The sequence below is a fragment of the Salvia hispanica genome, chromosome 1 (genome assembly GCF_023119035.1).
Source record: "Salvia hispanica cultivar TCC Black 2014 chromosome 1, UniMelb_Shisp_WGS_1.0, whole genome shotgun sequence".
Lineage (NCBI taxonomy): Eukaryota > Viridiplantae > Streptophyta > Magnoliopsida > Lamiales > Lamiaceae > Salvia > Salvia hispanica.
In genome coordinates, this window is record NC_062965.1 from 12,448,855 (window position 1) to 12,472,410 (window position 23,556).

Consider the following 23,556-nt stretch of genomic DNA (forward strand, 5'->3'; position numbering starts at 1 on the left):
TAATGCCTACATTGCTTACCTAAAATTTCACATCGATCACTATATCGAAGTGTAATTTTGGCTGCCACATCACTATTTTGATTAACATAATTTCATTTAAGATATTTTATTTTAAAAAATGATACGACGGATATTAAACGTTAAATGGTAGGACATATTCGGATAAACACTTCAAACGATAGGACAAATTAACCATTTATCCTAAAAATTAAAGAGTATTTGTGATATGTTCTTACATGTAAAATGTCAAACATGTGTAACATTTGTGATGCTTAATTTCAGTTGTAAAGATAAGCATGCACTACTGTATATGCAATTTTGTCGTTTTTCCATTTTAGTCTGTCCGTGAATATGAGTCCCGGTTCACTTACCATAAATGTTAATAGAGTCTCATCTTCCACTAACTCATTCCACTCACATTTCATTTAAAACTAATATGTACAAGTGGGACCCCTATTCCACTAACTTTTTTCCACCAACTTTTCTTAACATTTCATAAAACCCGTGCCGCTAAAAAATGAGACTCCTAATGGTGGACGGAGGGAGTATAACATAAAGCCAAATTAGGCTAGGTTAAGTCTTAGATTAGTATTTGCACAGTTGCATCCACAATGTCTACACACTAACAAATTAACAACACAAGTAACGCAATCACATTCGTAACTAATGTAATTGGGCTACTATAGCAATTTATTAAGTAAAGATTCCATATCTTAATTAAGTCGATTACGCACTTTAGGTTATACTGTTTCTTGTGAATGATAGAGTTATAATGCAAAATTAGTTAAGCATAAGCGAAAGATAGAATAAATATTTGTAATAATGTTAGTAGACAATGAATTTTGTCTCATTAGAGAGATAAACTTATTAAAAATTGAATATTACAATGTGAATTTTGTTGTGATATACTAAAGGCACATGACAAAAACATTTTTTAAGGAAAAGTGGTACACAGCTTCATTTTGGGATTATATGTCATATTTTGTTAATTGATGTAGTATTCGTTATTTTTTGTAATTTGGTTATTTTCTACTAAATTAATTATCTAATTTTACTTTTATTCTAGTATATAAAAACTAGATCTCGCTTTTTATTAACTTATTCTATTTATATTATTTAAAACTCGAAATGTAGATCTCACATTTTATTAACTTATTCTATTTATATTTTTTAAAATCCGAATTGCTAACAAATACTATCTACTTAATATATTTGCAGACGAATGGAGTATTTTGTCCTACTAAGTATTGAGAATGGGGTCATCCTTGCCCAATTAGTTATAACCCTTTCCCTAACACTAAAGGGCACGTCTCTTCCAAGTGTTTAATTAATTATAATCCTACTATATGTTCCTTGATTACAAGATTGAATTTTAAATCACAGGCACCTGTTTCATCTATATATATTTATACAAAACTGATTTTAGATTTACAGATTAACCCTGCCTTTCTAGATTTTTATAATTAAAAAAAGATTAATTCATGTAACCATACATACAGCAATAGCGTACGTTCCTCTTATTTAATACGCCATTGGTATTAAAGTATTCCCCCATAAAACCACTTACTCTATCAATTTCATTTTATTTAGTACAACCATCCTAGCTTTAATTAATTTAATTGACTAAACAATAAGTACTACTATATCTTATTCTCTATGGAGTACTTTTTAATAACAGGAGATTATATGCAACTTGAGAAAAAAAAATTCTCTTGAACTATAAATATTTGTGGGATGTTACATTAAAAATCATATCAAATTTTGTTCATCAAATTAAATAATCCTAATCCTATATATACATATCTTGTTGAAATAGAGGGTCCGACTAATTGTGTAACGCTCCCTCCTATATTACTTGTACAGTTTTGTTCATTTTATTTCGTGTAAAGGGAAAAGTAGCATCTCCATCATATTTCCAAATCTTATGGTAATACATTTTCATCATTTCATGCAGTTGGTGAAATCAGATTATAAATATTGGAGTACTTCCCGCAGCCCTCTCTTAGTCTGTTAAATATCTCTATACATTTGCATTTTGTTTAAGAGAGAGATGGAATTGGTGGTGTGGATGGTGGTGTTGATACTAATTGTGTGCGTGATGAAAGTTATGCATTCTAGCATTATATGCTACTGGGTGAGCCCTCGCCGCATTCGGAAAATAATGGCGAAACAAGGCGTCCGTGGCCCTAAACCGCGCTTTCTCATCGGAAACATCTTGGACATGGCCTCTCTCCTCTCCAAATCCACCGCCCACGACTGCCATTCCGTCCATCATGACATCGTCCCCCGCCTCCTCCCGCATTACCTCCTCTGGTCCAAAACTTACGGTACGGTACATATTCATTCGTATGGCCTTGAAGCTCTGAACTATTGGTTGCACATTTGTTTCATTTCTATATATGTACAGTGTACATGATGTGCAGGAAAACGGTTTTATATGTACTAGTACATATTTATTACTAATACATATAACTTGAACCTCTGAACTATTGGTTGCACATTTGTTTCATACTATCGGCAGGGAAACGGTTTATATTTTGGAATGGGGTGGAGCCGCGAATGTGCCTGACGGAACCGGAGCTGATCAAAGAGCTGCTGTTGAAATACAGCAGCCTCTCCGGGAAGTCGTGGCAGCAGCAGCAGGGGTCAAAGCATTTCATCGGACGCGGCCTCTTGATGGCTAACGGCCTCGACTGGTCCCACCAGCGCCATATTGTCGCTCCTGCTTTCATCGGCGACAAGCTCAAGGTTTCATTCATTTCCTTCTTCTTCTTCTTCCTCCTCTGCATAAATAAATATATGATTGAGAATCTTTACTATTTTTTGTATAGAGCTATGCAGGATACATGGTTGACTGCACGAAGCAGATGATCGCATCATTGGAAAACGCCCACGGAAATGGGCAGAGGGAATTTGAAATCGGAGAATACATGGCTAAGCTCACCGCTGATATAATTTCGAGAACTGAATTCGGCACCAATTATGAAAAGGGAAAGCAAATATTTCATCTCTTAACTGTTCTTCAAAATCTCTGCGCCAGATCAACCCGCAACTTGTGGTTTCCCGGTAGCAGGTATCGTTATTAATAGTCTCATTTTTCTATTTTGGTCCTTGCCACAAAATTAGTCTGTTTTCATTTTTGACAGTTTTTCTCTCTTATGAAGTGAGTCACATTCTCCGCTAACAATACTTCAATCGTTTTATAAACAGATTCTTCCCAAGCAAGTACAACAGAGAGATAAAATCGGTGAAGGGTGAGGTGGAGAGGCTGCTGATGGAGATCATAGAGAGCCGGAAAGACTGCGTGGAGATGGGCCGGAGCAGCTCGTACGGTAACGATCTGCTGGGATTGCTGCTGAACGAGATGCAGACAAAGAATTCAGGCTTGAATCTGCAGGTGATCATGGACGAATGCAAGACCTTTTTCTTCGCTGGCCACGACACCACCGCGCTGCTGCTGACGTGGACGATGATGCTGCTCGCCACCAATCCGTCGTGGCAGCAGAGGATCAGAGCTCAGGTTAAGCAGGTCTGCAATGGCGCCCCGCTTTCCATCGAGCACCTCTCCAAGCTCACTGAGGTAAATCATATACTCACTCTGTTCTAGGCTAATTGAGACGTATTTCTTTTTAGGACGTCCAATACTAAAAGAGACATTTCTTTCTTTTCTTTGCAATAATTTACTACTCCTATTTTACTCTTTTAACATATTCTATTCTCTTTTAGTTTATTTTACTTTATTCTATGTCTCTTTTTCTTACTTTATTCGTCATTCTACTTTATTATAAAATGCAGTTAAAAATGGTGATCAATGAGAGTCTTCGGCTATACCCACCGGCTTCAATGCTTCCCCGAATGGCGTTCGAAGACATAAAACTAGGCGATCTAGTGATTCCGAAAGGGCTGTCGATATGGATTCCGGTGTTGGCGATCCATCACAGCCCGGAAATATGGGGAAAAGATGCCAACGAGTTCAACCCTGAGCGATTCGCCTCAAAATCGGGGGCGGGGAGGCAGCATTTTATCCCTTTCGCGGCGGGCCCTAGGAATTGTGTGGGTCAAGGATTTGCTCTAATGGAGGCCAACATCATATTAGCAATGCTAATATCAAAATTTAGCTTCACAATTTCCCCTAACTATCGCCACGCACCCATTGTTGTGCTCACCATGAAACCTAAGTATGGCGTTCAGATCCTATTGGAACCCTTGAATCACCTATGAAACTTTTTTCTCCCATTTTTTCCCCAAAATATAGAGTTTATTATATGGCTGAGGATATATGATACTAATATTTTACATAGTATGTTATTTCCTTTGTCCTGGATTAAATATCCTAACTTTACTTGTCACAGTTTTTAAGAAATTTGAAAGTGAACGAAAAATTTAGTGGAATATTATCCGTACTTTTATATATCAATTTTATACACTTTCTGTCCCATAAAAATGAAAATATCTTTCATTTGGGATGCCCATAAATGCCCATAAAATTATCTCTTGAAACTTCCTTCTCTCTAATAAGATGGACCTTATTATCCACTAAGAATGTTGATAATTACTTTTTTTTCTTTTTATCTCTTTCTTACTTTATCAATAGTGCATTAATTCTCGTGTGGTCTCAAATGTTCATAAATCATAATTTTATAGGATAGAGTGAGTAATATACTAAAAATATAATGAAATTTAGTGGAGTGGAAATGAGATACATGTAACAAAATGCGGCACTGAGAAATTGAAAACCTCTAATTTCTTTATAAACAAAAACCTCTAATTTCTATATAAACAGACACAAGCACTAAACCCCGTAATTTAAACTCCCTATATGTAAACAAATTAATGCTGACACCCGCTGCCATTAATTTGTCATAGATTGTTTGTTTAATTTTAATATACTACTATGCAAGTGTTCATGGACTGAATTTGATAAGTAAAAACAAATTTAGTGTACGAACAAAACCTGAGACAAAAAGAATTGCAGGGACTAATAAGTGCAGTTTAATTAGTTATTTGTGATTAATGAAAGAAATAAAGGAATATGCACAAAATAGGTGACCTGGTCACAATGTAATTACGTACAACCAACTTATTTAAATGAGTTAACAAAATTATCTCGCGACAAAAGGCATCTTTCATGTCATGACTCTTCATATCGGGGTTTGAGCATACATGTAAGGAAGGTGTTAATTAATTCGAGAGGAAAAAGAAAATGTGAAGCAAACTGACACAGCATTGCAATTTGTAGTTTTGTATGTTATGCTCATTGATCAGGGAAGATACGAGTCACGTCGGCGGCTGGTTTTCATCTATCTGTCATGAATATAAAAAAATCAATTGCTATTATTATTATAGTAGTACTATTTTACAAGAGTAATTTTTCTAGTAGTACTATTCGATGTCTTATGAGTCATCTCGTTGGGTGGGATTTCCATTTTTTTTTTGGTATGAATAGAGAAGGCTCAAATCACTTGTGAGAAGTAAGCAGAATAAACAACTAAATTAAATAAGAAAATGACACATTAAAGCATTTGTTCATAAAAAAGGCCAAAAGCAACGCCCGATCAAGCACAATCAAAATCAACCCCGCAACAAGACGGAATCACCAAATCAGAGCACTTACGACAATCATAAAAATAAAACCATCGACAGATGCGTAACTGAAAGATCAAGAGAAACATACTAGACCAAACCGATCGAAACCATACATCATGTATCATATGTTATAAGGCTACGCATTAATCTAATTTGAGTATATCTTCCAACATATGCTCAATAAACAAATACTAGGATGTGCTTTGATAATTAAAGGTGATTAAAATGGGAATAGACATGGTATTGAATCGTGTATGATGCTAGTCTATTTAAGAGGCATTATACCTATGTTTTCAAATACTACTGTAACAAATTGGTGATGGATGACTCATTAATTTGGGAGTTACTTTTATTCCTTTCCATCCCTCCTACAAAGTAATCACAAAATGTATATTACTACTACTATATTTCAACATAAAAAAGCTCCGATTCTTAAATTATATGGTTTTTAACTTCTTTTTACATTATTCTTGCTGTTACTTATTATTCACTTTAATTATTTATGGCGATTTTTTTAAAACGAAGTGGAAAACGAAAAGCTATTCAATTTTCTTGGGACAAAGGAAGTACTAAACACTAATTCCTCCACATGCGAGTTATAAATCCATTGCATCAAGTCTTGGTTGGATCTTAAATGATTAGAGGACCAGAACCCTAGCCTCAACTCCCAACCGTCGATATGGCACATTTGACTACTAAAAAACTGTCGATAGCAAAATTTAGGGGTATAGTTTAATTATTGTTTATGTTGGATGTATAATGGCCATTTACTTCTATTTTTTTTTTGTCCTATTGCTTTTCTTCTCAAGTGAATTTCTAAAGAGCGTTAACTTTGTGTATACATTGATTTTATACATTTCTTGTTGTTTGGTCATTCTTTTTTTTAGTAAAAATCAATTAGCATGAAAGGAGGAATATTACCTATGTTCACACCCCAAAATTGTTGTGCTACTTAAAATTTTTCTGCTGCGAAATTAGCATATCATGAACTCATCTTTGAGTTGCTTAGAGCATCCCCATCCGTGCTCTTACATAAGAGCACGGAGGTAGGCCCGGACCCACTTTTACTCCTTGTCCTTGGGCAAGAGCACAACACCCACATCCGTGCTCTTCCACAAGGACAAGCTCAAAGGTCCCACCATCCTAGTATTATTCAATTTGAATACTTCAATTATTAAAAACATTTCTACAATATAAAAATACATTAAAAAATAAAAGTTACATAACTAAAATCCTAAAAAATAAAAATACATAATTAAAATCTTAAAAAATAAAAATTATATAATTAAAATCCTACAAATTAAAAATTACATAATTTTTAATGTTGAAGTGGGAGTATTTATAGATGAAAATGTGAATTTTGGGGGGGAAAATTGAAAAATAAATTAAAAGTGTGTAGAAAATGGATATAATTTATTGGGAAGTGGGAAAATATTTGTTTTTATTTAAAAATGTTTTTTAAATTAAATTCGAATTTTTAAAAAAAGAATTAAAAAAAAAGAATTTCCAATGGCTAAGCCGTTGGCCAATCACAACCCGCCACGTCAAGCTGCTCAGCGGCACAGACGTGCTCTTAGCTAAGAGCACCGCCCTGCCGCTGGCAAGGATGGACAAGCTGCATTGGCGGACGAGTGGTGTCCCCGCTGCTGGCACGGACGGACAGGGCACCAATGTGGATGCTCTTAGTTTTCTATTTACCTTTGGTTTTTATTACTACTAAATTCATATTCAAGTCGGTCGATGCAATAATACAAATACTCTCTCCGTCATATTCAAGAACATTCAAGATGTTCACATGCTTGAATAGCACATGATTTTGAACATCTTGAATAGCACATGATTTTGAAGTAGAGTAAAAAAGGTGATTATATATTTGTGAGGAGAGATGAGAGAATAATTTATTTCCAAATATGGGAGGTGAACAATTTGAACAAGACAAACTAAAAATGAAAGATGGACTGTGGACATCTTGAGTGGGACGAATGAAGTACTACTACTTAGGTATATACTCCATCCATCCTACAAGAATATGCACAATTGATAAAATAAGATAAAGGTGCAAAGAAAAAGTAATTAAAGTATTATTAGTGGAGAATTGATGTTAGATGTGAAAAGAGTTTAAAGAATTAGAATATACAGTACATATTTTTTTGGAACGGACGAAAAAAAAAATTCATATTCTTATAGAATAGAGTGAGTGGACGGAGCGAGTATCTAGTAAATAAAACACTGATGTTTTTTTCTTTGCTTGGGCACACATTAAATCAATCAGTCATGTCATACAAAAGACATATAACTGCCGGAGATAACCTTTGGCACGCACAGCTTAGGTTTAAACCCACAGCTGAACCCTAAACCCACATCTTATAAACGAATTGGCACAAAAATATGTTTTAAAAAAGTATTTTAGGGAGGTCGGTTTCCACTATTTTTCCTCACAAGTTATATTAACCGTAGGTGCAGTTGATTCAATTCTAAAAAAAAAATACTCCTACATATATGGAGTACTATTCAATATCGGGGAGTGATCAATTGCTAACTAATTATCAATCTTAAATTAAGATTAAATCTTAGTCATTAAATTAGAAGATCTAATGGTTGAAATAATGCCACATGAATTATATTTTTAATTAAGAAAATTAATAAATAAAATTAGAGGGTATTAATGTCTATTATCTCTCGTTAAAATCATCTTAAAACTTTAAATTTACGTAACTCTTTCGATTTAAATTATTTTTTCGCAAAAAATATATCAAATTAAAGATAATTTTATAAGTATTCCAACGAGATTTCAAATGCATATGTTCCAACGACATTTGGATGATGAAATTTGATATTTTTTTGTTTTAGTTTTCGTAAATGTTGATAACCAGATTTTTATCAACAAATACATAAAAAAATCTCAATAAAATCATGTAAAAATCTAATAAAACCATGTAAAAATCTCAATAAATATGTGTTGATATTTTCTTATACTAGTGTTGATATTCTTATGTCATATTGTTGATATTTGTAATACACTATGTTGATATAAAAAAACATTCACGAAAATTATCATATGATAACATAATGACGATATTACCCTTTTGTTGATATTTTGTCTACTATTTATTGAGATTCGTAAGATTTAATCTCATCCACTTATTTTAAAATCTAAAAGTAGAGATTTAGTCTTGATTTTGAATTAGGGTGTTATAAGCATTAGAATAACCCCTTCAATGCCATAGCCCATAGACAATCCGACCTAGAATTTAATTTGATTAAACAAGTGATAAAGAAATAGCCCATAGACAATCCGACCTAGAATTTAATTTGATTAAACAAGTGATAAAGAATTAGACTTCATTTTTAATATTCTTAGGTTAGACATAGCATTCTTGCAAATTTGGGCCTAAAACGCAGACAATAGTTTAAGAGGGCCTAAAACCCAAAAACAATCCAGCGACGAGGGCTGCTAATGCTCCTCCAGCACCTACTGAATATGCTATTTAGTATCAAAACATGTTTGCTTGGGCAAATTATTTATGTATGCATAATATACATGGATAAAGTAAGGAAAAATATACTATCTGCATCCAAAAAAATTAGTCTTCACTCTTGACAGTGGATGACACGAGATTCAACGCAAAATTAATTGAAGTATGAGAGAGATAGAGAGAAAAAGTGATCAGAGTATTGCTTACCATTAAATAGAGATTAATTTTGGTGAACGAATTAATGAAAAATGCGACAAAAAAAACGTGCATGAATGAGCAAGATGAGAAAGAGAAACCCGACAAAATGTACTAGTGATATTGGTAGCTATCACATATGATTGTGGCAGCACAGTGACAAGCATGAGAAGCCACTTTAGCATACCAACAGCCATGTGTAGAGAGCACTGCCATTGGGTTTTGGCCCATAGTCAACCAAGTCTCTTATTTCCACCCACAAAAAAAATTCTTCTTTTTTTCCATTCCATTACATTTCTAACTCAATAATATCTTTATTTCCAAAAATAGATTACCCTAACTCATCTTGGCAGCCCTAGAGTTAAAGGACGAATTGGGTACCTGGTTTTTGTCGTCTGTGCTCGACCCATTTGCACTCAATAATGATACAAGACAAAGACGGAAGATATAATGCGCGAAGAAAATGCAAATTTGCTGAAATGACATGCAGAAAGATGGTGGAAGAGAGATCCTGCAAGATATATAGATAGATCTTGAAAAGATTGGTGATATACACATGTTTGGCATTGCTTACGGGCTAGGATCGATCACCATCATATTTATCCTCATGCCAAAAGGTGGCCAACTTGCACTACCACTACAAAATTATATCTGCAATAGCAAAAAATTTTCTAGCTTGCATCATGAGATTCAAGATGTTTGTTCACTTGTCACTTCATGGATCGCCAGCTACTGTACTCCGATGTGTATAAAAATATATAAATACGGTAAATGTACTTCACCGACCTCAATCAGCATACTTTCCCTTGTTCCTCAAATTCCATATATAGAAAATGAACATATAAGTGGAAATTTAATTTAACAGTTAGCTATGGAAATTTACAGGAAAAAAAGAACTTTACTCATGAGGAGCTCTAGAGATTTAACTTGTGAATAGTTTAGTTTGGATTTGTTAAAATGAACTAATTGGCATCTGTAGGTGATAGCAGAGCCTTCTGCTGCTGCTTAGATGGTTGGATCAAAGCCAATTTATGACTTGAAAACTTCGTTACACTAAATCTCAAACTTGACTAGACTTCTATAGCCAAATTTATTAAGCGGCTCCCAACTGCCTAACACAAATATGGCCGCACTCGTCATTAAGTATTCTGTTTACATTGATGATGCAGTGCTTAGGCCTAAAACAACCCATCCTTGATCATTCCTGGAGTATATATCCAAAAACATTGTCTACCAGAGTTCACATCCTATTTTCTTTTCCAAATATTGACATGTCATATATGCATCAGACCCAGTCAGTCATCTATCTAAAGAAAACATGGATGAAAAGGGGCACACAATTTTTCTTAAAAAACTCAATGATCATAAGTATATTGGTAGGCAGCTTCCTATTATATTTTCATAGCACTTCTTATGGTGAACACTAATACTAAACTAAAACTTGAACAATGAAGAATTGCACAAGAGGAAGATGACACAGAAAAATATAACCAACAATGTAAACAATGTAAGAAGCGAGTATTCTTCTTGATAACACGACTGAAGGAGGCATTGGTACAAAATATACTCATATCCTGAACCAAATCATACAGAGGACTGCATGAGTTACAGTTCTCATATTTGATTTACAAATCTCATGCAAACAACATTCTCACTACATCGTTGGCCACTCTAGGTTCACTGAGCATCAAACAGGCAAAGGCTAATAAACTAAATAGCAGAGCAGATACATTATTATCAAAAAGAACATACAAAGACAAATCCTAACATCAAATAGGCTTCATTGGGCTGAACCCACTCAAACCCAGTCCGGCCAGTTAGAATGGGTGGGTCAAATGGGCCAGGCCGAGCTAAATCACATGAAATAGGCACCAATTTAAGCATTTTTTGAAACACGAATTAATAATATATATTTGTTACTTATTTTTTTATATTATGCAGTCAAGTTAATACCCCTATTGAGATAAAAATTTGTAATTTGTGTTCAAAAAGATTTTAACTAGGGCCAAGTTAATATCTAGTACAATGATTTGTTGAAACATGATTCATCAAAACACAACACAAATTTGTTGATATGCTATAGTTAATCACGAGACAATTACAGTTGCACACATTTTGTTATATATTTTCGCATCTCTCCAATTACTTATATATTTCTTGATAATCAAATATGTAGAGAAACAGAAAATAACAATATTAGCAAAACACCAGCTGCGCTGGACAGGTCAAAAGCTGTAACTTATCGAAATTAAGTTAGAACTTGAAGTCGCAAACTCGCACATTCCATTACTAAGAGAGCTCCTGTATATACACTAGGGTACTACTCAGATGGCATCATTGCTGAAACAAGATTAGATGTATGAAATCTAAATGCTTCAAATTGAGAGAAATCATTCACTTTGATTATTCAAAAAATGAATTCTAACAATGCAACAGCCATTTCAAAAATCAGCAGTGCTCAACAGATTTTATGGTGTAGGCGTTGCTGCATACCAGGAGCATCGTCAACAGTGAGAGAAAGCCTTGCTTCTATGCCATCAAGCATCTCCCGAAAAACCTTCCTTCAAACTGCAAAAATCACAACTGTGTATGCACCAGAAAGTTACATTTTGTTCTATCAATTTGTCATTACCGTTGCAACACTCATTTCTGGAGCTTCTAAGCAGGCTCGTACAGACCTAACACATGCCCATCAGCACACTTCATCGCTGCCACCTGTTGAAAGTCAATGCATAAATTAATTTAAGGAGGAGATGCCTGACTAATGAAGTTAGCTTAAGGTGTAAACCAATATTGGAGGTTACCTTTCCATGGATTTCATGCTTGATTGGGCCATCCAGTTCGGCACCTAAGGTCATCAACTTCGTCACAGTACTATTGATGTCCGTTACTGTGAAGGATAGGAGCGACGAATAACCCTTCTGTTCAGCACGGTTGCTGCAAAAATAGAAGCATGGCATATTAACAAGCTGGCTAAAGAGAATTTTTCATCATGCCTTTCAAGCACCTGATCAACGCAAAGAAGAGGCACTGTTCATATGGATTACAAGCCAACCGCTGTAACACGAGAAGAAGCTCAAAAAGAACTTCATAGAATACAATGCTTCAACCTAAGTAGCAACCAAAAGTTGATACAGTACTCGATAGCATGATCTTCATCCATAAACCAAACCCTTTAAAACAATTATGAGATTGCTTCAAACAGTGGTTGTGCCAACCATTAAACCTATATTCAATCACATTTTCTTGCATCATAAAAAAATTACCAATACTAATTTGATAGAACTAATTCCAATTTCAAGCAACAAAACGTTTTTTTCCCTACGCCTCAAAACCCAATCTTTCAATCGCCATTCTGAAAAATACTACCCGAATTCATCGACATTAACATAATTAAGCGATCTAATAGTAGAATTAAGAAACAAAGAATAGGAAACGCACCTGGGAGAATGGAGGAGGGAGAGCTTGAGCGGGCCGGAATGGAGCTCGGCCCATCGGAGAGTGCAGACATCAATGGTGAAGCCAAGACCCTCCGAATAAAATCTCGCCGCTTTGGGAACGTCTCTGTGTAGCTGCACCAAATATCTGAAAGTGGCTGCCGCCATCACCAACTCTCTCCACCTCCGCCGACTAATTTCGATTTCAGTAAATTCGATGTTGAAATTGAAAAATCAAATTACTAATTACTACTAGTAATTACTTAAAAGTTAGTACTCGTAGTTATTCCATTTTATATTTTTATTAGCTAGTTTACATTTTCTTAGTCTATAGAAAAGCTAAGGTAAGAGTGAAAAAAATAGTAGAGAGCGTCACGTCTCTGGTCTAAGAAATGTGTCATTTACAATGAGACATTAAAAAATGAAAATGTGTCACTTTGACATGTGTATTATGGCTGAATGCCACATCAACCCAATTAAAAGAAATATTGAAAGTGGAGGCCGTTCTCTCTCCTCCAAGCCAACCTCCAATCGTTTGGTCTCTCACTCTTTTCAATTTCATTTTCCAAACATTGGTTATATATTTTTTTAAATTTATATATCTTTAAAATATCATACTTTATTAAAAAATTATAAAATTTCATAATTTTTTATCCTCTATAAATATAAACCTCCTTTACTATAGTTTGACATACAAAAAATATTATTTTTGCTCCTCCTGTGACCATTCTTCTTTGATACAATTTTATAGTACTATTTTTAAGTTCACATTGTTGCTAACTACTTATGAAAAAAAAAGGAGGATGAGAATAATATATTCATGATTCTCTAAATTTTTATCCTTCTTAAAACTTTAATTTATATTTTTTTATTTGTTTATTTTTATAAAATTTTAGTTTGTGTTTTTTTCTAAATTTTATTATGCAATAATAAATATTTTATACAATAATATTATTATTACAAAAAATAATACAGAAAATAAATATATAATGATATGGTTGGGTTGTTATTGATGAACCATAAAAAATGGTTTTGCTTGGAAGAGAAAATAATTAAGTATTGATGACGTGGCTTGTTCGATTGGATTAGATTAGGTGGTTGCTGATAAACATGATCTACGAAGATAAGTTTTTCGATTCTTTTTCTCTAGTTTCTTCTTCGTATCTGTGGATTTTCACGTCTCATCTTTAATATGCAATCTCTTTTTCTAAACTATCTAGCTTAATTAAACGACTCTGTCGTTTGTGGACCGCAGAGTAGCTTCGAACTCCAAGGATGGATAGTTGGTAGAGGTGCTACGATTGTATTGATATTCATTATATTCATGTAACTTTATCCTTTTTACGGAAAAAATAGTAGTACACTTTATTCACTTTTTTATAAGCAAATAAGGACATGACTTTAAATATTAGTATCATTTCCTTCATATTATAAGTGAAATCATAACTCCAATAACTTACCATATTTAATTTAAATATAGTACGTACTACTGTTTTTTGGGGCTGCACATAAAAGCGACTGTTCCAGGCTCACTACATTCTTTGACTCAGATTGGGCTTTCAATATTGATGACAAGAGATCAACAACTTATTATTACGCTTACTTTGGAGCAAATTGGGTATCATAGTGTGCTAAAAAAAGGTTGTATCTAAATCCAGTCGCTCATGTGGTTTCAGAAATTGTATGACTGCAATCTTTACTTCTACAACTTGGTATGAAAGTTTTTGCACCTTCTAATTTCAACTCAATATCCTTGGCCTCCAACATAGTTCTTCACTCAAGAGCCAAGCACACCGAACTTGACATTCATTTTGTTATGGCCAAGGAAATAGATTCGAGGCATTTGCCTTTTTTTGATCACATTGTCGATATTCTAACCAAACCCTTAAGTAGCCAATTATGCGAGGCTTCGCTACAAGCTAGGCATTTGTTCTTTAGCCTCCCTCGAATTGATCGAAATGAATTATAGCAGCAAGCAATATGAAGAAAAAAGGTTAGATTTTTAACAATATGAATGATGAGATTAATTTGAAAATGCTATATATATTTACTAATATATGCTCTTTACAGAAGTTGGAAACAATAAGGAAAATACATTTCTCAAGAAATTAGCTTAATTTCTCAGTTTGACTTCTTGAGGTTGTTTCAAGAGATCAAAATTATTTTGCTATGTATGGAGAATGAAGCGGCAGTCAAAAACCTTGCAATCTGGATCTATTAGCTGCTTGTTTCTTCCCCAAATTTGTGAATTGCTCACAAGATGAATCAAATGTCAGCTTTTCAACCCAGAAATCTGCATCGTGAACCACAGGATTTTGCGTTCTGCTTGGAGGCGATCCAAACGAGAATGGAAGCGATTCATTGTAGTCCTGCAACAAAACATAGATCGTCAGAATCGATGAATAACAACATGCATTGCAAATTTGCAATTGCAATACAAAGGGAAAAGGAAATTGACGAATCAAATCGCATCAATAGAAATCAACCTGCCGAAGGATTAGCCCTAGGAGATCAGCACCGTGATTCGATTCGGAATCATTACTGTTTCATTAACAATGCAATGCATCAAATCAAAACACGTGCGTGATTCAAATCAGAGAGAGAGAAGAAGGAAATTAAATATGGCAATCACCGCATGTGAAATCTGGAAATAGTGTTGAGATTGAGCGGGGCAACCCGGCGGGGCTTGGGGCAAACGACCTCACAACAATCGGCCATCTTCTCACCAGCAAAATCGCAGCAGAGGAATTATAGCAAAATTGGGATGATTTCCCAAGAAACAAGCTACCCAATTTTTGGAAATGTATAAACTGAATTGGAAGGCCGATAGTTGATGTTTTATACATCAACTAATTATCAAAAAAAATTCTTCAAACAAAAATTATCAAATTTTTATCTATATGATTCCAATAAAAATGAAATTAACCTTTTAAGTGTCAAGAAATTCTTTGACTACATAGATAAACACCGTCAAAATACGGTCGGTCTACATTGCGTCAATTTTTTTTGTTAAATTGATATTTTTATGGATCATTTATTTAATAATTTAATTTGTTTAGAACAACTGAACAATGGTACAATGCTCAAATAATATTAATCTCAAACCCTCACCAATGGTAGCGGGGAGTTGTGGTGATCTTGACGTCACGGGTGAAAACTCCACCACACCCGCTGGGAGACTTTCAGCCTTAATCTGTAAGCCCGGCCGAGTATGATTAATCTGATTCCACCGAACACCTGCGTCAAACAAAAAAAAAACGTTTTTCTTTTTGGATTGTCTCGTTAAAAATGAAATGTTTCCTAAAATAGAAACAACATCATATCTACTTTTTTCATCTCACTTAATTTATTCCCTCTTCATTAACTCATAAAACAACACTACATAAAATTTCATGTTGAAAAGCAAATATTTCATTTTTAATGGAATCAGAGTATAAATTTGATAGAGATTTTAGAAATTTGATAGAGATTTTAGAAAAGATAGAAAAAAAACTATGTTTATTTGAAGAATAATAATAGGATGGAGGATGACAAAGGTAGGAAATAATAAAATTATCATATATCCTTTGATTATTTCTTCTACGGTGTGAAAGTCTATAAACTAGTAATTTGTATATACGCAATTTATCTTCCCATAAAAAAATCAGTCAAGAACATTTTAAAATTTTTACACAATGAGTATAAAAAAGGAAAAATTCATTGAAGACGAGTATTTAACTGGCGTTGAAATGATTGTTTAAGCAACGCCCTAGGTGAGTTCCGACCAAGCAAAATCATTAAAGAAGAATATTTAATTAATATATATACACAATTTATCTTATCCTCTCTAATTGATTTGCTCTTTTCACTTAAACAATTATTCTCTCTCCTAAAAGCAAGATTATGAATTGTTAACGTTCCACTCTCACATATCCACATGGCATTGAGAGCTACAGAGATTTCTGAGCTGCATCATTTCTATGGTATTCAATTACGCGAATCCCAACTTGTCATCACCTTTGCTTTATTCCCTTTCCCTCTTCTTGGAATTTTCACTCTCTTAACATTTCTTCTGGGTCTGCTTCTCTCTATGAAATTGAAGTAAAGCCCACGATTTCTCCCACTAGGAGGAAGACTCAGAGAGCACTGCAGGCGATGGGGAAGCCGGTGAAGTTCGAGGGTATCACTGAGGAGCTCCAGAAGATTCTGGATGCTGACATGGACCAAGTGGGTCCCAGGCGTCGTGCTCGTGAGGCCTTCAAGCACATGCAGCTCTCCATTGATCATATCTTGTTTAAGGTCTTTGCTTTTTTTGAATTAATAATTGAAAGTTAAAAATTGAATCTTTTGAAATTTCGGCCGTTTGAAAATTAAATCTGTTAAGTTAAAAATTCAATATGTTTTGAATTTTGTTTGGTAGGATTTCTGATGAGAAATTACTCTGTTTAACTGCATAAATTTGATATATTGAACTGTGTGGTGGGAATGAGTTTTGATATGCAGTAATTTAGGCTCCATGTTTGTTTAAGATGTTTCAAAGTTAAAATGCCAAAAATGCAAGAAGATGCTTTTAATAGATAGGATGAAGTGAAAGTTTGTGGTAGAAATACTGAAATAAATTAAACATTAGTTACATCAGTTAGAAGGGATCAATTTGTCTTTGCCTAAAACCGGTGATGATGTCTTTGCATAGGAATGTCATAAGCTTATCAGCTCCTTCGACTGCCGGCTGCCAAAATGTCAATCTACATATGCCTTTCAAACAAATTGTCTTGTAATTTCCTTGGTTTTCGCTTGATTTACATCATTCATTGGGTCATCTTCATTCACAGTCCTGAAAGATTTCTAATTTTTTCTACTCTATGATATTGGCAATGAATTGTAATCTATTTATCCTTGCAAGTTATAAAGTGTGAGCTTTATCTTATATTCTGTCCTTTGTTTTTGCTCGTTTGCATGCATAAATCTATCTCGTAGAGTTCTCAAGGCTATTTCCCTCGTTTTCGCAGATGCCATGCGACAGGTTGAAGATGACAGAGGTAAAGTTTCTCTTTTTTTTGCTGGCTAATATGTTGTTGAAGATGTAGGGATCCCTGCAAGCTTTAAGCCACATTCTTCTATTATTCCCTACTTTAACCTCTGTTATTGTTTCACATGATGGCATTTCTACCCATGCATTATCACTCCGCTGTCTCTTCATGAGATCCCAACAATCTAACTTGTGCTAAGATTCCTGTAAAAAGAAGCTTATTCAACATAAAGGAACTAGTTTTTGGTTCACATAAATGTTGACTTTTCCTCTTTCAAAAAATTTCTTGTCTACAAGGAGTTTTCTTCCTATAGTTTCTTGATGAATTTAGTTGAATGTGCCAAGGGGATGTACAACGCAACTATCATTTGCTTAGCATTCTTGCCTTCGGTAGAATCTAGCATTGCTCCTCTCTGTCATAAGCAGCATGGACTTGCAGCGTTTGGTATTTATAGTTCATTCAAAAGCTCTTGATGTTGTTGCTGATGGTAACTTGTCCTATATCTTCTTACAGTCGTATGATGTGAATTCCAGAGGGTTGGAAATTTTCTCGAAAAGTTGGGTTCCAGATAGCAGGTCCCCAAAGGCAGTGGTCTGTTATTGTCATGGTTATGGCGATACATGCACTTTTTTCTTTGAAGGTATGTAACTCATAAGATATACTTGGATATATATTTTTTGTTGTTTTTAAGGAGGATCTTGGAACTAAACTATTACTTAATTTTTGTAGGAATTGCTAGAAAGTTAGCATCTTCTGGCTATGCCGTTTTTGCTATGGATTACCCAGGATTTGGTCTGTCAGAAGGTCTACATGGCTACATTCCGAAATTTGACCTAATCGTTGATGATGTCATTGAGCAATACTCTAAGGTGAAAGGTATGATACCCATGCACTCAGTTGCTAGATACGACGACTTCTACAATCTCTATAGTGAAAGGTGTTACATACGATGATTTCTACAATCTCAATTCGTGTTTATAACATACAATCTCTATCTTGTGGTGTGTGAGTCAATACTTTTTGCTGTAAAAGGCATTCATTTTCATGAATCAGAGGAGGCAGCGTTCGAGGCTTATGAAATTATAAGAAAATATCCCGTATAGAATTCACGTACAAATGATGATAAATTGGTTATATGAAGTATTTGTGTAGGTTTACGTCTAGAGTATTCTAGATTTGTGGAATCGTTATGGTATAATAGCTACAAGATATGCAGCCCCTGGAGTTGAGGATGTTCGACGTGAATTTGGCACTTATTGGTAATTGTTATTAGTCGTTTCTTAGATGATTTGTATGTGTCCGTGGATGCCAAAACTAGATGCTTGTGCATAGTAAGGCCTAATCTTAGTAAGTTAGGTTGGAACATTTGGTTTAACTGTGTAGTGCAATGCTTTCCTTTTGTTTTCCCTTTGCTTAGCTGTTTCGTAGCTAAAAAAGTATCCGATGCAGAGAATCCAGAGTTTCGTCTTTTGCCAAGTTTTCTGTTTGGGCAATCTATGGGGGGAGCAGTAGCCCTCAAGGTGCACCTAAAACAACCCGATGCTTGGAATGGTGCAGTTCTTGCTGCACCTATGTGCAAGGTACCTTAGTTTTCCTCTTCTACGAGTTAAGCATCCTTCGATAGTTTCCCCGTGCTTCGAGTTGATGAAATATCTATATCTAGTTAGCAGATGAAATGGTTCCCCCGTGGCCATTGGATCAAATTCTAATTGGACTCGCGAACCTATTTCCAAAGCAAAAGCTTGTCCCACAAAAGGACTTAGCCGAGTTGGCGTTCAAAGATGTGAAGAAGCGACAACAGGTTGTGATTCTGACCATGTTAATGATATTGTGACAAGTAGGTTTATCTAACTTTTGCCTTGGCTCAGACTGCCTACAACGTCGTTGCTTACAAGCATAAGCCTCGGTTAAGAACAGCCGTGGAGTTGCTGAGGACAACGCAAGAAATCGAGCAACAATTGGATAAGGTATGTCCCTCTCAATTGCTTCATTACAACCATTTATTGTTCTAGTTTGTTGTTGATATTTAGGAACAATTGTCATTTAAATCATTGACTTCTGATAAATCTCATAAGGTTTGGAATTTGAATTTAAAATCACAACTTTTCAACCCTTCGCAATTATCTCGCGGATCCTAATTTCAGTCAACTCGATGGTGATATGACAGGCGAGAAACCTTATATGGACAAAATGTTTGCTGATCGAAACGATGTCGTTAGCTGATGCCTAATGCTCAAAACAACGTCGTTTCATTAAATAAGGTTTTTTTTTCTTTCGCTGAAAGCCGCAAACTTGTTCCAACTGCAGGTGTCTCTGCCACTACTGATCCTGCACGGGAAGGACGACAAAGTGACGGATCCATCAGTGAGCAACGCATTATACGAGAGAGCCAAGAGCCAAGACAAGACGCTCAACCTGTACGACCACTCCTTCCACTCCCTGCTCGAGGGAGAGGCCGATGACATCATACTCAAAGTCTTCAACGATATTATAGATTGGCTCGACAAGCACTGCTAAGCAAGGCCTCCCTGTCTTGTGCTTCGGCTAAAACAGCATTCCGGTATTCGTTTAAGGTACTCGTAGAGTTGCAAGAAAGAATTTTTAGACTCTCAGACTGCAGAAAACCAAATGAATTTGCAAGATATTTTCATTCTTGAATGCATTTTACACACGAAAAACACGTGATTTATTGTTGCTATGTTAGGTGCATTTCCATCTCTCTATCGAGTGTTGGTATACAGATTTTTACAGGCTATTGATTGTGGTTCGATGCCAGCTTGATTTCAAACATATAATGGCATTTTGCTGTTGCACCAATCACAACTCCACAGAGTTTATTGTGTTTTTTTTTTAACTTTGAAAAGTTTGCTTTAAAAAGCCATGATTAGAGAAAGATTTCATTTTTTTTGTTTTAGCTGCGTGTAATCTTGTCAGAACGACAACATACCAGACCTGTTCCAGATTTTTTTGGTGGGTCTGAAATCTGAATCATTAATTTCTTCTTCATGTGACAAATATGCTATTCTAATGAGAGTGCTTTTAGGTTAGGTTGCATTGTATATAGGCGAACAATATCCCCTTAGAATAGTGCTGGTCATGTCACTCATGTGGGATCTAACATTTTATTTTGAAAAGTTAAGATCTTTTTGTTGTTTCGATTTTGGATCATACCAACAAAAATCTTAAATGCTTCATTCTAGTTTCAAGAGGTCAAGAACTCAATTTGGATTCAATTTAAATTGGATTTCAATTTAGCAATTTTCCCAAGGAAACTACTCATGTAACAACTCAATTATTAATCAATATGAAATTGAACAGTTAAAAATTTCAGGTGCGGCAAAACGTAATTGGTATCAACTATCAAATAATAATAATAAAAAAAAAATTATAAAATAATAATACCACGCATCAGCCCTAATTAAAAATTCACTTGAAAATACATCCATTTAATCAACAATCAATTAATGCTAATCAATAATTAAATAATGATTGCGGCGATGCATCAAGGTTTTGGCGTATTTGAATATATAAAATTGATACACTGATATACAACATGATGGGTCAATCCATTTTTCTAAATTAAGACTTCTTTTTTTGTCATAGGGATTGAGGAATTGCAAATACCCAAATCACACCCTCAAATGAAATTATCGACTATTTCATCAACAAATACATCACAAACCTATACTACTCACTGTTCTGAATAACGTTAATTAAAATTAGACAGAAAAAAGAAAAATAATCTGTGATTAATCCAATCGCAAATTACACGTGGCAGGAGCGCATAGGAGGAGGCATATGGATAAATTAGTCAGCGGAGGGACAAGGCCCTTCTCTAGTTCTATCCAATAACGTTGTCTCTTTGGATTTGGGTTTGAACTTTGAAATGCCTTAACTATTTACAGACGAGAAACTGTAAGTGGGCATCTCCAGTTCAGCATCCAGCCACATGGCGTCTTCGCCTCCCAATTACTTTTTCTCTCATTCTTCATAAATTAACACCCCATCTCTGCAAATGACCCAAGATTCCCTTCTTTCTTAAACCATTTTTCTTTCTTTCTTTTTTTTTCTATACAAGAAATGTCATTCTCTTCTTGTTTTCTCCGAGCTCCACCCTGCGTTTCTCCTCTCCGGGTATGCTTCCACTCTTGTCTAATCATGCCTCTTTTGTGTGTGTGTTTGTGTTGTCAATTTTCTTATTTGGAGTACTTTTTTTTTGTAAATGAATGAGCATGTTTTGTTGATCCCTCTGAAATTTGCTGCATGCCCAATGCTGGATTTCAATTGTCTTTGGCCTTTTCCCGATTTTTACATTTTGCATTTGACTATCTTTAAACATGATTTTGGAGCAAATATATTGCATTTGCAGTTCAAGATTTGATTAGTTGGCACTAGTAACTCATAGGGACTTGTTTATTTGTTTTGATGCAAGAATTCAACAGGGAATTTGCTTTCCATATTTAGTTGGGTTTTCTACACTATGTCCATTGATGTGAGATTCTCATAAGTTGGGTTTCTGCATCATCTTGTAGGCTGATCTTCACACAAGATCGTCCACTACTAACCAATGTAACACCCGAGCGACTAATAATTATCTTGAAAGCACGAAAATCGGGCTTCTTGGTGTGAGGCAACGGTCAAGCTCTAATTTTCTTGGAGGCTCAAGAACTATTAGTATACCAATTCCTGGAACAAGGGCTGTACACAGAAAAAGCTCAGTCGTATCTGCTTCGTGTAATGATCTTTACTTGCTTCGTCTCTTATAGCATCAATATACTCATGTTGCTCGTAAGTTTTTACATCGAATGGTGAATTTGGCAGGGCTTGCGAATTCTCAGATTGCTGCTAGTGCTTTTACATGGGGTACAGTTGCTGTGCTTCCATGTTACACCTTTATGGTTGTCGCGCCTCAAGCTAACTTTGTAAATACCCATTTTCTTAAACACACTTCTTGTTCATGTACCCTTCTCCTGTGATCAAACTTGACTGAGCTTTGGTTTGTATCTGTGGTTTTGCAGACTAAGAAAATAGTGGCAAGCAGCATACCTTATATTGCTCTTGCCACCTTGTATGCTTATCTTCTCTATCTTTCGTGGACGCCCGACACAATCCGCTACATGTTTGCAAGTAAATACTTGCTGCCGGAGGTGTGTTTTTTTTAACCATAGTATAGAGTTCTGTAGCATTTTTTCAGAGAACAGTACATTCAAAACGCTCATGGATCTATTTGTGATTCAGCTACCGGGCATTGCAAAGATGTTCTCGAGCGAGATGACACTCGCTTCTGCTTGGATTCATTTGTTAGCTGTCGATCTCTTTGCTGCAAGGTCTCTCTCTCCACTTCCTCTCCCTCTCTCTAACACAACGAAAAACACTGATCTAACAGTCGATTTATATTGAAACAGGCAGGTTTATTTTGATGGACTGCAAGACAATGTGGAAACCCGGCATTCGGTTTCTCTTTGCCTGCTGTTTTGCCCCATTGGAATTCTTACACATTTTATAACTAAAGCAGTGAGCGGGAAAACAGAGCATGGAACTCGTTAAGCAACCAACCAGTTTTCATCAATCCATTCAGTGATAGGAGTAGTCCTTATTCCATTAAATTACTACATATATCAGTGAAACAATGGCATTCTGCTCTCTGTTTACATCATTAGATAGTCAAGGTGTGTTTTATTCATATGTAAGTCCAAATCTATTCTAGTTTTATAATGATTAATAGTACAAGCCTGCCCAGCTATACCTGCTTAATAAATCATACAAGCTGCAATAACAATCCACACAAAGAGACAACCATCAATTACTCAGCAAAATCGGCAATCAATTGGTGACTTGCGCCGATATCAAATA

General features: G+C 35.2%; 5 protein-coding genes across 11 annotated transcripts; 3 read left to right on the plus strand and 2 right to left on the minus strand.

Moving 5' to 3' along the window:
* The first annotated feature begins 1,832 nt into the window (after window positions 1-1,832).
* Window positions 1,833-4,308, plus strand: LOC125218647 (cytokinin hydroxylase-like). Its single transcript, XM_048120367.1, has 5 exons — window positions 1,833-2,327; window positions 2,522-2,748; window positions 2,832-3,073; window positions 3,211-3,580; window positions 3,796-4,308. Exons 1-5 carry the CDS (start codon window positions 2,051-2,053, stop codon window positions 4,219-4,221), a joined length of 1,542 nt encoding a protein of 513 aa, XP_047976324.1. The 5' UTR covers window positions 1,833-2,050; the 3' UTR covers window positions 4,222-4,308.
* Window positions 4,309-9,487: 5,179 nt separating this feature from the next.
* Window positions 9,488-12,938, minus strand: LOC125212483. Of its 6 annotated transcripts, none has more exons than XR_007174681.1 (5): window positions 12,699-12,936; window positions 12,062-12,194; window positions 11,751-11,972; window positions 9,849-9,908; window positions 9,488-9,768 (listed from the first exon to the last, which is right to left on the minus strand). XR_007174681.1 is itself a non-coding variant. In XM_048112689.1 (4 exons), exons 1-3 carry the CDS (start codon window positions 12,860-12,862, stop codon window positions 11,916-11,918), a joined length of 354 nt encoding a protein of 117 aa, XP_047968646.1. In that variant the 5' UTR covers window positions 12,863-12,938; the 3' UTR covers window positions 11,614-11,825; window positions 11,890-11,915. The 6 variants fall into 6 exon arrangements, 2 of the variants coding, with proteins under 2 accessions (XP_047968646.1, XP_047968645.1); XR_007174683.1 differs by having other exon boundaries at window positions 9,488-9,731; window positions 9,832-9,908; XR_007174682.1 differs by lacking the exon at window positions 9,849-9,908.
* A 1,779-nt stretch (window positions 12,939-14,717) lies between these two features.
* On the minus strand, window positions 14,718-15,589 carry LOC125224424. Its single transcript, XM_048127859.1, has 3 exons — window positions 15,327-15,589; window positions 15,181-15,235; window positions 14,718-15,063 (listed from the first exon to the last, which is right to left on the minus strand). The coding sequence occupies exons 1-3, from the start codon at window positions 15,410-15,412 to the stop codon at window positions 14,887-14,889; spliced, it is 318 nt and encodes a 105-aa protein (XP_047983816.1). The 5' UTR covers window positions 15,413-15,589; the 3' UTR covers window positions 14,718-14,886.
* Window positions 15,590-16,534: 945 nt separating this feature from the next.
* Window positions 16,535-20,424, plus strand: LOC125202719 (caffeoylshikimate esterase-like). 2 transcript variants are annotated; one of them, XM_048101168.1, is made up of 9 exons: window positions 16,535-16,656; window positions 16,776-16,972; window positions 17,683-17,712; window positions 18,217-18,343; window positions 18,433-18,579; window positions 19,153-19,283; window positions 19,367-19,504; window positions 19,572-19,670; window positions 20,011-20,424. In XM_048101168.1, exons 1-9 carry the CDS (start codon window positions 16,611-16,613, stop codon window positions 20,218-20,220), a joined length of 1,125 nt encoding a protein of 374 aa, XP_047957125.1. In that variant the 5' UTR covers window positions 16,535-16,610; the 3' UTR covers window positions 20,221-20,424. The 2 variants fall into 2 exon arrangements, with proteins under 2 accessions (XP_047957125.1, XP_047957130.1); XM_048101173.1 differs by having other exon boundaries at window positions 16,557-16,656; window positions 16,781-16,972.
* Window positions 20,425-21,546: 1,122 nt separating this feature from the next.
* LOC125201665 (protein ABA DEFICIENT 4, chloroplastic-like) lies at window positions 21,547-23,446 on the plus strand. Its single transcript, XM_048099872.1, has 6 exons — window positions 21,547-21,837; window positions 22,236-22,437; window positions 22,525-22,625; window positions 22,722-22,850; window positions 22,942-23,030; window positions 23,109-23,446. The coding sequence occupies exons 1-6, from the start codon at window positions 21,784-21,786 to the stop codon at window positions 23,248-23,250; spliced, it is 717 nt and encodes a 238-aa protein (XP_047955829.1). The 5' UTR covers window positions 21,547-21,783; the 3' UTR covers window positions 23,251-23,446.
* Window positions 23,447-23,556: the final 110 nt, after the last annotated feature.

What these genes read in the sequence shown, in the direction of transcription:
- LOC125218647 (XM_048120367.1), top strand. Translation starts at nt 2,051, where the DNA reads ATGGAATTGGTGGTGTGGATGGTGGTGTTGATACTAATTGTGTGCGTG. An exon ending in TCATCGGCGACAAGCTCAAG is followed by an intron (nt 2,749 to 2,831) that starts GTTTCATTCATT and finishes TTTTTTGTATAG; the next exon opens with AGCTATGCAGGATACATGGT. An exon ending in TTGTGGTTTCCCGGTAGCAG is followed by an intron (nt 3,074 to 3,210) that starts GTATCGTTATTA and finishes TTTTATAAACAG; the next exon opens with ATTCTTCCCAAGCAAGTACA.
- LOC125212483 (XM_048112689.1), bottom strand. Translation starts at nt 12,862, where the DNA reads ATGGCGGCAGCCACTTTCAGATATTTGGTGCAGCTACACAGAGACGTT. An exon ending in TCCCTCCTCCATTCTCCCAG is followed by an intron (nt 12,195 to 12,698) that starts GTGCGTTTCCTA and finishes CTATTTTTGCAG; the next exon opens with CAACCGTGCTGAACAGAAGG. An exon ending in AGCATGAAATCCATGGAAAG is followed by an intron (nt 11,973 to 12,061) that starts GTAACCTCCAAT and finishes GACTTTCAACAG; the next exon opens with GTGGCAGCGATGAAGTGTGC.
- LOC125224424 (XM_048127859.1), bottom strand. Translation starts at nt 15,412, where the DNA reads ATGGCCGATTGTTGTGAGGTCGTTTGCCCCAAGCCCCGCCGGGTTGCC. An exon ending in ATTTCCAGATTTCACATGCG is followed by an intron (nt 15,236 to 15,326) that starts GTGATTGCCATA and finishes TTAATGAAACAG; the next exon opens with TAATGATTCCGAATCGAATC. An exon ending in TAGGGCTAATCCTTCGGCAG is followed by an intron (nt 15,064 to 15,180) that starts GTTGATTTCTAT and finishes GTTTTGTTGCAG; the next exon opens with GACTACAATGAATCGCTTCC.
- LOC125202719 (XM_048101168.1), top strand. Translation starts at nt 16,611, where the DNA reads ATGGCATTGAGAGCTACAGAGATTTCTGAGCTGCATCATTTCTATG. An exon ending in ATGCACTTTTTTCTTTGAAG is followed by an intron (nt 18,344 to 18,432) that starts GTATGTAACTCA and finishes TAATTTTTGTAG; the next exon opens with GAATTGCTAGAAAGTTAGCA. An exon ending in ATGTGAAGAAGCGACAACAG is followed by an intron (nt 19,505 to 19,571) that starts GTTGTGATTCTG and finishes GCCTTGGCTCAG; the next exon opens with ACTGCCTACAACGTCGTTGC.
- LOC125201665 (XM_048099872.1), top strand. Translation starts at nt 21,784, where the DNA reads ATGTCATTCTCTTCTTGTTTTCTCCGAGCTCCACCCTGCGTTTCTCCT. An exon ending in CCTGCGTTTCTCCTCTCCGG is followed by an intron (nt 21,838 to 22,235) that starts GTATGCTTCCAC and finishes ATCATCTTGTAG; the next exon opens with GCTGATCTTCACACAAGATC. An exon ending in GTAAATACTTGCTGCCGGAG is followed by an intron (nt 22,851 to 22,941) that starts GTGTGTTTTTTT and finishes TTTGTGATTCAG; the next exon opens with CTACCGGGCATTGCAAAGAT.